General features: G+C 36.3%; 1 protein-coding gene across 3 annotated transcripts in view; it reads right to left on the minus strand.

The window, feature by feature from the left end:
- Nucleotides 1–12,562, minus strand: part of LOC149076976 (uncharacterized) — a 127,105-nt gene that overhangs the window by 11,659 nt on the left and 102,884 nt on the right. For 2 of the 3 annotated variants that reach the window (XM_089244706.1, XM_089244707.1), the window contains exons 6-14: nt 11,117–11,225; nt 10,550–10,856; nt 9,252–9,312; nt 8,171–8,511; nt 7,763–7,992; nt 6,497–6,574; nt 6,178–6,384; nt 5,559–6,065; nt 841–3,657 (exon numbers count right to left, since the gene is read on the minus strand). In XM_089244706.1, coding sequence (XP_089100832.1) covers nt 841–3,657; nt 5,559–6,065; nt 6,178–6,384; nt 6,497–6,574; nt 7,763–7,992; nt 8,171–8,511; nt 9,252–9,312; nt 10,550–10,856; nt 11,117–11,225 — 4,657 coding nt within the window. The remainder of the gene's footprint in view (nt 1–840; nt 3,658–5,558; nt 6,066–6,177; nt 6,385–6,496; nt 6,575–7,762; nt 7,993–8,170; nt 8,512–9,251; nt 9,313–10,549; nt 10,857–11,116; nt 11,226–12,562) is intronic. The other variant, XM_089244705.1, reaches the window with a different exon arrangement.

Below are 12,562 nucleotides of genomic sequence, written 5' to 3' on the forward strand. Positions count from 1 at the left end.
GAAAGTGATGGTCTTGGGGGGGGGGGTGGTTCTTAGTTAAGAACACTGATCCGCCAGAAATGCGTTGATACAAAAACTGTGATGCAGCAGCAAAACAAAGGATGAACACATTGCATGCATGTTTATTCAAATAAAATTAGTATAGACCAGCAGCTGCCAACCTGTGGTATGAGTATCCCTAAGAGAACGAGATGCAGGGTTGTACAAGAAAAATAATCAGCAACAGCAAAAAAAAAAAAAAAATAATGAAAAGTACTAACTATTTGTCATGACAGGATATTTGAGAGTGTGTGCATTAGTTTCCTACACTCTTCTGGGTGTGCAAACACTTCCTAAGCATTTGTAGGGGTACATAGGGGATTTTGAAACCTCTCCCATACACATTTCAAGGATTATGAACACCTCTAGGAATTTCTAGGAGCATGAAAACCTTCTGTACGAGTATAACAACCTCCAATCTGGGGCACACATGCTGCCCACAACATATCTATAGAGGGGATCTATAAAAGTTTCCTGTGCATTTTTCTAGGGATGGGAGTACATGAAACGATTAGAAACCACTAGTACAAATGAAACTGTGTGTATTATTCAAATTTAACCTATATTAATTTACAGAGAAATCTCACCAACAAAGTTAATTATCATGTGAATAACAATTAGCATGATTACTTGAATGGCTGAGAGAATATTGGTAATTACTTATGAACTACATAAATCTCAACATTTAAATCGAGATTCATATCTGAAAACTCAAAAATTTTGATTTACAGATGTGGACTCGTCCAAATTATGTCAGATAATCACACAAGGCTTTACATATATCTACGAAACTTTACATACCCTCTCCTCTAAAACATCCTGCATCTGCTTCTTCAGCTTTATTTCTTGTTCTTCAAGCTTCTGCATAACAAATGTATCCCGTTCGTGTTGTTCCATCAACTTCTGTATTTCAAGTTTCAGATTGTTACACTTTTCGCATACGCCACCCGATCTTGCGATTGCTTGACTTTCGTCCAGTTCTGCCTGTAGATAGCTGACCTCTTGTTTCAACTCCACACATGATTTGCACCCTCCTGTGTTTCTTTTCTTCTGCTCGTCTCTAAGAGAGCTCAGCCTCTTGTTGAGGTCATCAATCTGCTCTTGAAATGTTTTACGTTCACTCTCCATAGCATTCTTGAGTTTCTGCCGGAAGCACAACAGACTGGAAACGCTTCTATGTGCCACGTTAACTTCACCAGAGTTGCAGAAACTCCAGCCTGTGCTTGTGTAAGAATTGAAAGGTAGATTGGAGAATAAAGCCAGTACCCTCTGAAGAAGACTATGATGAAATGCTTCAAGTTCTTCATTTCCACAGGATAGAAGTTCGCCATTATCTTCGAGGGTCTGACAATCTTTTCGCTCTTCTATCTTACTGTACAAGGCATCTTTTATGAGGATTAAGGTACCTTCTATGAGAGAATTCACAGAGATGATCTGAGCGAGTTCCCATATAGAGCAATGCATGTATTCCATAAGAACCCCGCACTTGCTACCAGAGTAAAAATCGTTCTCTAGATATTTCACACACATCGTTTTGATTTCTGCAGATAAACGAATCAGTTCTTCTTGTAGCAACTTACAGATGTGTGTTGTCCATTTAGCACTATACTGAACAACAGGACTGAGAAAATATATTTCGTTCAATGATTTTGATATATGCGATACAAAAGAATGGGAAACCTGTGTAATGATATGATTTATATGTGAGAGAAACTGTTTTTGACCAACTGGTTTGGTGTCCGAATGAAAATCAGATGAAGAAAGAGTAGACGTAGATGGTTTATCCGAGACACAGTTTTCTGATAATTCCAAGATGGTTGCGCAAAAGTTTTCCAAGAACTTCTCTTTGAATATGTAGATTGTTGAAGACATTCTTTTTCTATTGCTTTCCACTTCTTCATAAAGTTTTTCGGCGCCAAAAAATGTGAATGTTCTTTGAGGTGAATGTGAAGCACGATAAAACAAGAAATTTGCAACAATATTGCACAAGCTAATTTTTTGTGTGCCAACACTAACGACATTAGACTTTTGAGCAAGATACTGTTCCAAGTCCAAGACAGTTTGCTTCACTCGTTGGAGATGGTGAGTCAAAATTACTGTCTTGTATTTCTCTGAACTACTCATCCTAAATACAACATTAGTGATTTCCTGCAAAAGTACCATTTTGAACAACACATCTTTTGCAATATCATCAACCTCCTGGCGAATGACATCAGATCTATTAAGCGCATTTGAAACATGCTCCAAAGCATTGATTACATGCCTCAGGGTCTTTGAATTTTCAGGAGTTACAGAAACAGATGTTTCATCAGAAGTAGAGGAACATCTTTCGTCGTACATCAACTGTAAATTAGTTTTCAACCAAGACACTAAAGATGATAATTTGTAATTCAAATTTTCTAGACAGTCCTGAAAAGATAATGCAAGAGTTTGGCTTTTCGACTCATTGATCGATCCTGTATTGGTAAGATCAGTCATGCTTGCAGAAAGTGACAAGGAGTTCCAAGCATCACAGGTGTCTGGAGGAACAGCACCACCACCATTCTCATCCAGTTTCACTTGCAAGCAAATTTTAGGTTTAGCAAAATCTTCAACTTTGATCGATTCATCAACCACAATGGATTGATCGAAAACCTCTGTCACATCTTTAACTTTCCTATCCAAATTGTGCAATCTTGCAAGTAGACTTGTAGACTCTTTCGCTGCTTTTTCAGATACCTCATTTGAGCCATTGGTTGTTTCGTCTGATGTTTTTAGAGCAACTTCCACAGCAGAGATCTTTTGTTCCAGCTCTGAAAGTTTTGCTTCATATTCTTTTGACAATGATACTGCCTCCTTACCTTTAAGTGAGCTCCTCCGTCTTTCTTGCCTCTGCTCTAGTTTCATCACCCTTTGTCTAAGTGATCTCACATTTTTCTCAGAATTTAGAAGCTTCGTGGTGAGGTCGTCAACTCTGGCTACCATCAAATCCATCTGAGATTGATGAAGATCACCTTTCTGCTTGAGCTCTTGCTTAAGAGAAATCGTATTCAGTTCGAATGTATCAGAAGTTGCTTGAGCAGCTTTCAAGTCTTGCTTCAGACGTTTCTGTTCTTCCTTCATTTTGGCTAACTGTTGAGCTAATGCTATGTTTTGGGGAGACATCCCAGAAACCTCTGCATCGCATTGTACAGACGAGTGACAGGATACATTTTTGCTGATGCTAGTTTCCAAATCTTTCTCTCGACTGCTTAAAAGCAGATCAACTTTAGCCTTTTCTAGTTCGTTGTGAACTTTATGGAGTCTCTTCTCCACTTTCATCAAGCATACTGCGAGGTGTCCCACTTCTTTTTTCTTCTCCATCCCACTAACCACCATTTCAGAATCATTATTTTTATTGGAGTGTTGTGGTAAAATATGCTTATTGCTTTTCTCGATATCATCTAATTTAGCTTCAACTTCTTTACAAAACTTTGATATATCGAGCCAAATAGTCCATGAGGAGTCTTCGAGCTTATCTTTGATGTCAAGAACTTTTTTCCTGCGATCTGGATACGATATCACATCAGAATTTGATAACTTCAGACTTCTTCTGCGTTCTGGACGACTTTTGTCATCAACTCGTTTTATAGGTGTCTCCTGTGAAAAAGCAGAATAAAAGAATGACTGATGGCATCAAGAAAAGATTATAAATTCAAAATATTTTATAGAGATGCCTGATCACTTCCGCAAAAAAAAAAAAAAAATAAAATCTCATTGGAAAAATATTCTACAGAAAAAAAAAAAAAAAATCACAGTAAAGAAATTATAGTTATCACCAAATTTAAGCTGTTGTTTCCATCTCTTCAAAATCGGCGTTGCTAATACCATCAGAAAATGCATTTAAGATAATTTATTTAGCTGTATGAAACTATAATTGGTTAATCAATAAAATTCAGATTTGTTGTCCCTGTAAAATGTTTCACAGCACAATTTTTTCTATTACAAAAAAATTAGCAACAACGGTAACTTCGTTGACACTTTTGGAAGGGAGTGGGAATCAAGGGGAAAAACTAGTGAGGTGTTTGAAATATATAAAAGGTGGATTGTGCGAACGAGATATTAAAAAATGTTGTACAAGTAACTTCAAAATATTGTTATAGAGAAAAGCAAACTCTCTTATTCGTAGCCTTTTGTGTTAGAACACACAGACCCTTTGTGCTGATAACATAAAGTCTGTGAACCCTCCCTCCGCTCGTGCCAATAAAATGAAGAACACAGACCTCTTCACAAAATAATATTTAGCATATAGCAATGTAAAACAATGAGTTGATTGCTTTCCTCATTAAACCCCTGAAATATCTCCAAGGACCACTACTACTTTACCCAAATTGCATATAATATCAAATTTATATAGTTTTAAATTGAATAATTTAGTTATACTGTAGACTCTTGATAATCCGGCCCATCCAGTAATGCAGCGTTTTCTTACCGGTCATTTTCTCCCACTAGACCATTTTTTTTAAAGGAAAAACATGTATAAAAACATGTTCCACAAATATACAAACAAAATAAAAACACGAAGATAAGCAAAGAGGAAGCCAAAAGAAAAAAAAAGAGCAGCATAGTCTATGTGTGTGGCCTCAAGGGACTATACTACATGTCCCCTATAGGCTCCTTGTGGAGAAGGGAAAATGTCACCACATGTCATATGCATGCATCTGCTGCATAGGGGAAAACAAGTCAGTATTTTTACTCATCTGTCGCGTGTATACCAGTTCAGTCTTTGCTTCGATTTGGTTCTCAGCCTCCTTCGCTTGTGATATAGTGTCTTCTCTCTGCATTTCTGTTTTTTCTCTTGTATGTGCAATGTCATTGCAGTCGAAACAATAAGATTATTGAAAGGCTTGAGAAATGGGGAAAAGTTGGTTGACCTTGTCAAGGAATATATCCCCTTCCCCCACAACCCCAATCGTTTTACTCCAATGGAATAATAGTTATCAAGTATAATTTCTTGGAAATTCTACGGAAAAGAAATGTACAGATCATTATACAAACTCATTTCAGCAAAAATTTATAAAATATATATACAATATTATAAATTCATATCTAAAGGTCAGTTCATTTTTGGCTTTATATGGCATTTTGATAATAAAAATCTGGCGTACAGTGGCTTAAATAATTTCAATGCTTTGTTTTTTCAAAGACCTTCCAGTAATCCGTCATTTTCGGTAATCCAGCGTACCCCTGGTGTGATATGTGCGGGATCACAGAGAGTCTACTGTAACTAATATTTCCTTTTTAACTTCTGAAACACTACTTTTATCCAATAATTACGCATTTACATGCTGATCCTGAATGTAAAAAATTGATTACCAATTAGATATTTTTGTGATTAGAGTTATTTCACAGGAATTGATCATGTTTTTATAATATTGTTGACTTTAACATGTATTTGGGATCATGTGCTTTCATGCAGAGAAAAGAACATTGACATTGATTTAGAAAACATAAATAAATCTCTAAATTGTTTTAACAAATAATGTTAATTAGAAACATACCACAGGCTTCTGTTCATCGTTTTTCAAAGACACGGGAGTGTTAGACAGACTAGAACTGGAATGATCCGTTGTACCATCATCGCTGTCTGCAAGATAGCTTGGATCCGATTCATGAATCTCAGTCGAATTGAACCTTGAATTTCGAGATCTGGAATGAGATCTACTACGAGCTCGTTCCTTCACTCTAGAAATAGCAGTCCTCGTGAGCGGCGGAGAAGGTGGTAATGCTACTGAATTATGTCGATTCCTATTGTGATCGCCATCTTCGGTTATAAAATTCTTAATTGGTGAAATTTCTGAATCTGCACTAGAAAGAGATGGATTTCTAGTGAGAGGTGAGCTGAAAGATTCCTTTGGAGATTGAAGCAAATTTTGACTTCCTATCTTCCGAGTGCCGTCTTCAATGGTTATGGATTTCAGTTTAGCTACATGCAGAATTGCTCGTATCCAGTTGTTACGCATTTTTGCAGTGACTGCTGATAAAAAGAGCTTCGCATTGTCCTTCATCTGAAAAAAAAATAGTGTTAAAAAACACAGTCAGAGTAAATAATTGCATCAAGCTTAATAGAAATAATATGTGAAAAGTTCATTAGAAACCACAAAGACCATCAGTTCTCACCATTATGCAGAAAGTGTGGCCGCTATTGCTTTCAACTTCAGATACACTTTGCACTTTCCGTAAATCAACAACTCCGTCGAGTATACCAGCATCCTCAGCAATAGGATCAGAATAGAAGGTGAGTGCAGAATTCCTCAGCACAAACCAATGTTTGTTCCACTTGCTGTGCTCCTGTTTGACTAGCCAACCTTTCTTCAGAGACAGACTCTGCAATAAAAACAAGTTTTTGATTGTAATATTGACTGGAATAGAAAAATATGTCAGTTATCTTCCTAAATGAACTTAATTTAAGTTTGTTTAAGTAGACATTTCAAATTACCTCAGAGTTAGTTTCGTTTGGAAAACTACAGACAGATTGGATAGAATCTAAGTTGCATCCATCTGGATCACCTCGCTCCTGCAATCGAATATCAAACAAAAACATTAATACTGAACAGAAATTCGATGCAGGTCTTTATTCTATGATATGAAATTCTGAACCAATCACAGCTATTCTAGAACTCGTACAATTTAAGCACATGCTACAGTGTTGATATACACAATGCACACAGGAAAATACATTGAAGCTCTATTCCATGGGCGTGAAAACTGACCGCTAAAAGCTGGTAAATCGCATTGTAATCGTTCAGATTGAATTAGAGATTTCTGAATTCAATTTTGCCGATATATATATATTGTGCATTAAACCTGATATTTTAATTCTCTTAAGGGGGAGGGTGACAGGACTATAGGTTGGAGACCCAGGGATCGACATATTATATGTTTTCAATCCCCCCCCCCCCCACTAAAATTCACTTTAAAAAAATCATTGAAAACGACCTACTAAGAGTTCTGGTTTGGGACCACTCCTATATTGTAATTCACACCTCACTATAATTTGAACAGAGATTATTTTGATTGGGACCTTTGATTATAGTTTCTGCTGTGAATGTCAACAAGCCTTTGGTGAAAGCTACAATCAGTGTCCTCTGCAAAAATTAAAATCTTTCTGTTCAAAACCTGCATTACAACACTCAAAATTGGAAATCATTCATTTTATTTCATTGCTGCTGCCTATTTAACAACTTAGATGGCCACACTTTAGTGCCAGTGATTTCCATAAGGTTAAATACCCCTGCTAAAGACCTCATTAGAAAGAAATCCAAGTAGTTATTCATTTCTTCCCTGATCCATCAAGGATCTCGTGGAAACAATGATGCAAATTAAGCCAAAATGAATATGTGATATAACATATGCTATATACAACTTTATTGGGTTAAGCAGCGTACTATAATAACATTTGTTCTAGAATTTTACTTAATGATATGGAAAAAAAAAAAAAATACAGTGAAACCTGTTCGAAACTGAACTTCAAGAGACTGAATATTCCATTTTAGGCAGATTTCCATTTTATGAAAGGTGCACATCAAAGCACTAATCTTCAGACACACAGACTAGGCTATCTTTTGATTGTGTTTAAGACAGGTTTCGCTGTACATTAAGTATCTAAAGATAGCATTGAAATAAAAAGAGTAAGAATGGACAAATTGAATAAAGATAATCTTGTTCATGGACATTTGAGTTATTTGATTCAAAGTAAACTTACAATGGACACTGTCCTATGGCCATTTTCCATGATGTACTTCGATTCCACAAGGTGTTTAGATTTCCTTCCAGATAAAAAGTGACTATTATAAAACGTGTTGCTTTTGAGATGGCTCTCATTTTCGGATATCACAGCATTTGGCACAGACGCAGATTTATGAATGGTCCTGTTTCTGAAACCACTATCTACATGATCTTCTAGCCACGTTGAAGCTTGTCTGAGTAGTTCGCCTGGAAAAAAATGTTTTGAGGTTAAATCATCAAGGTCACATATAGTATTCCGATATCTGAATGAGCCTAATTACTCATACCTTAACATTATCAGTTGATGAATTCCTCTTAAACTAAGCACAAAAATTCATTGAAAATAAATTGCATGTAAAGAAATAATAATCATTAAGATACTAACTTCTTCGACCGAAGCTACTCTGCCTTTGCAATAGATGAGGTTTTTCTGCCCTAATGTATTTCTCATAGGACGTTTCCAACTTCTGTTTCCCAGAACTTGAATCTGCCATCAGCATGTAGATGGGGTTGTGAATGTTATAGTTTTTGTCACCTCTCATAGCATCGATATCAACAGATATACGTTTCCAGTCTGGTTTTTCTCCATTCTCTTGCACAGTAGAGGGTATCATGTGTGTGATGTCAGAGCGACTATGATGTCTCCTGTTTTCTTTTGATTCATGTTTTGTGTATTTCTGGCACGTGTCATTGACTTGAATGAACTTTTCTTTGGAAAGCTCTCTGCTGTACAAAAATGAAACAAGAGCTATAGTCAAATTATTGAAATTTTTTTTTAAGGGTCTACATGTACAATTAAGAATATTAGCTTAAATTTACTTGAATATGATCAGTATGAATGACTAAAGTTGAATGAAAAATTCAGCTCACTGTTTATGATAATAGCCTGATGTTTGTATGACAGGCCCATAGCCATACATTTCATTCCTAGGGGGCCGTTTGCATTTCGGGAAGGGGGTGGACCAAAGTGATAGAGCAATAGATCTAGCCATATATTTTAGTCTCCTTTCCCTCTTTTTTTAGTCATTTTCTCGCATTTCGGGGAGGGGACGCCGACTTGCGGGTTCTTCTTCCCTCGCTACATACGATTAACAGTTCATTTCTTAATTTTCCAGTTATTACCACTTACATAAGATTTTATTGCGATGTTTACATTGGTGGATAAAGCATTACACTGGTGAAGTTGTTTCACCTCAGCTATGGATCATCGCCCGAAGCTTTACAAACGTTTCTGATACCGAAGAGATCAAAAAGGGTTCAGATCCAGAATTCTGTGATTCATTTCCATGCAGTGCCCTCTATCGACAAAAATTCAAACTAAACATTTTTGCCAGTACCAAAAAAACCCTTTCCTGAAAACAACTTTTTCACAGACCACATTGAAATACATTAATTCCTTCAATTTTTATACTATTTTATGGATTTATGGGACACCTTGTACATGAAAGAAATAAAATCACAGTTACCTAATATCAGATTTTGAGCTCGAAGGAGACAAGACACTACCATTCATACTTCTCGTTGGACCTGTAAATACCATACAATATTTGAAAATAAGTTTTAACAAAAAGCAAATTTACATTGAAAAAACAAATCGGGAGAAAAAATTAACGGCCAGTCAAAATTCTGTGAGCCAAGAATGTGTGTTTGTTTTTCAAATGATTCTGTTTAATGTTTTTACCCAGTCTTAACTCTTTTCCCAGTCTTAACTATTCTTTTCTATTTTGGAAGACACATTGTCTTGAAATCGGAAAATTTTGTGTCATCCCTAGGCTCCAACATATCAATCACATGTAGAAAATTATATAAGCCAATACCGATTTTCTAGTAGTAGCCATGGAGATTGGGCCATTGGAGTTTGTTGTAGAATAGTCTAGTCGTGATTCTGAGAACCTTTGCAACAGCATGGCCTGGTCATTGTTTTTCTTTTAAAAGTAGATGGCTTGTAAAAAAAAATCAAGTTATGTGGATAGGTAATAAAAATTCAAGTCGAAAGATTAGGACATTGTATCATTTAAAAATAACAGCAAAGTATACGATAAAACGCACGTGCCATCACTGAAATGTTTGAGATATTAAATGAAGGAAAAATAAAATGTGATTTCTATATTAGAATATCTTGCTGATTGACACAACCACTATCAAGACCTGGTACAGCAGCGACTAACAAACAGTGGTCGTGTTAAACTTTAACCCCTCTAACGACCAGGGATGAGATCTTGGCCTAGCACAAATGAAAGAAATTCAGTCCAGCTCTCCCATGTTTTCTTTACCTCTTTTTCACAATCGCGAAGCTTCATTGTAATCCTATGAATGGAAGTTTTTTCTCCATATGTCTATACTTCTGTTTAATACATGATCCTCCATAAAATGTATCTTTCTACAAGATGCTGTATATACATGGGGCAGAAAAATAATGCAGGGAAGGTGAAGGATGAGTGTGACCATAGAAAAATAGCCTCTGACCTTCATCACGAAGAGAGAGAGTTCATTCTTTTGATGAAGGTCATACAAGGTCAGCGTCTATAGTCCCATTATAGTTGATCACAAAAGAAAAATTTGCTGCACTCAGGTTTCTCCACCTCACCTCTATTTCTTCTAACATGCAAACAAGGGAACCAGTTTTTGAGATTTATCACCGATACTTGAAATACATATCATCCAAGTTTGTTGCCAAAAGCCTCTATGGGAAGAGAGTTAATCTCCTTATCTTTAACATGAAATATTCATAAAAGATTACAAGAAAACATTGGCAGTTACTAACTTTTGTGACACATGGCGTTAACGCTCGAGTTTGGCGACGAGTTAAGTAAACCATAAGAATCCTTATTCATCATCTTGCAGTTGACTGAGCCCTTGTCTTTGATGAAAGCGGAGCTCCTATTAAGGCGTGCTTCATCCAAGCAAGATTTTGGAGTTGAGCAGTTTGTATCTTTGGTAGGGATAACGTCCTCTGGTTCATATTTTACAGATGAATTTTGAGCATTTGTTTTCCTACTGACGTAGCCGTTTGTCTTTGGGTATTCGTGAACTTGCACAGTTTCTCTCCTGTTCACCCAGTCAGTGAAATTCTATAAAATCAATGAAATTCATGAGGAAATAGTCAATAGAAACGAAAAGTTTAAAAATCAGGCTTGAAATTATATCATGATATTATAATAAAGGTGATAATTGTGAATATAATATCTTATCACTTCAGATCAACACGAAAATATTGGAATAATTTTCAGGCATTGCAGAAGTTTTAATTGGATTATAATGAGATCCTAGAATTGTTTTCTTAGTAGCTCAATCATTGAAAAAAAAATCATAGTAATTCATAATGACTCACATTTTCAGTTTTGATCGTTGACACAGATTTGACACCTGGAAAGGTTGCATTTCTCTTGTACTTTCCACACACAGTGTTGCGAGGGAAACGTGCAAGTACGTCAAGCCACCTGAAGATGTTAACATATTTTATAAAAGGAGTAGTTACATACACTGCATACAAACAAATTATGGGAACGCTAGAAGCCAACTTCTTAGAAAAAGCTCTAAAAACATTGGTTCTCAAAATGTGCATCGCGACGAGTTGGTGATATTAATAGGTGCCCGTTCTGCGTTTTGAAGTGACTCATTGGGAAATCGCTGATTATTGTCGAGTAGGGCAAGGGAGTCAATGACAAAAGTTCGAGAACCGAAAAAAAGTGCACGAAAATGAAAGAAAGGACAACATAATCTTGGAAGTCATGGGATCCAAGCTCATTACAACTCACTTTATTGTAATTACAGTCGATACCGCTTACAGCGTTCCTGCTTAGAACGTTTTCCCGCTTAGTACGACTAATTTTCATGAACTAAACTTTTTTCCTGTATTGATAATGTTAACTTTTCCCCGGATACAACGTTTAAATTTTTTGCTATTCCCACTTAAAACGTTCGGAAAATTCACATCGGGCTTTTTCCTCCCTTTAAAAATCAGTGTACTTTTTTTTCCATATAAAGAAACGAAAATGGTGATTATGTGTGTGCTAGCGTTTAAACCTTAATAGTGAGCAGAGCATAAACTGCCCTTATCACTGTTCAAATGCACAAGGTTGAACGAAGTTATGTCTCTGAATAGGAAGACTATTAGATAAGAACTAGAAAAAAGTTCTCATAAGAGGTTACTTTTTTTCCGGTGCGGTCTTATTAAAATTCGTCGCATTTATTAGATAGTTTTCAAAAAAATGAATCTTCTCATATTGGTGTTATAGACTATTGCATATAACAAAGGAATAAACGACGGTCTTTCTCATTCACTTCGAAATCCATGGACACAAAATCAAGCCGTAAAGGAGTGACATTGACACAAAACATACACAACTTGACAGACTTTCAGACCACGGGCGTAGCCAGGGGGGGGGGGACTTCTCGGTGGAAACTTATGTGTTATAATTCTTATATAAACATTTCCCACTTATTAAGTTTTTTAGCTGCGGTTTTCAAAAACGTTATAAGCGGGATCGACTGTATATCAGAGTTCCATGGCATCTTATCACTTTTTTTTTGTCTTTTCACGCTGTCAATTCACTGTAGAGAGTCCGTGAAAAATCTAGAGTTGGGGGGGGGGGTCTCCCAGTCCTGCTACAAGATGTGGGGGGCGGGCATGATTATACGAATACAACGTCATACAAATGCAATACATACTTTTCATGTTTGCGCACATTCAGCAATTGATTTCTTTATATTTAAAATTCACGGACACCATTATTCTCCCAGAACTAAAGAAAATTGATGCTGACACTTAATTTGA

The sequence above is a fragment of the Pholcus phalangioides genome, unplaced genomic scaffold (assembly GCF_987345545.1).
Source record: "Pholcus phalangioides strain wild (caught in Gottingen) unplaced genomic scaffold, Ppha-v1.0 ptg000015l_1, whole genome shotgun sequence".
NCBI classification, from domain to species: Eukaryota; Metazoa; Arthropoda; class Arachnida; order Araneae; family Pholcidae; genus Pholcus; species Pholcus phalangioides.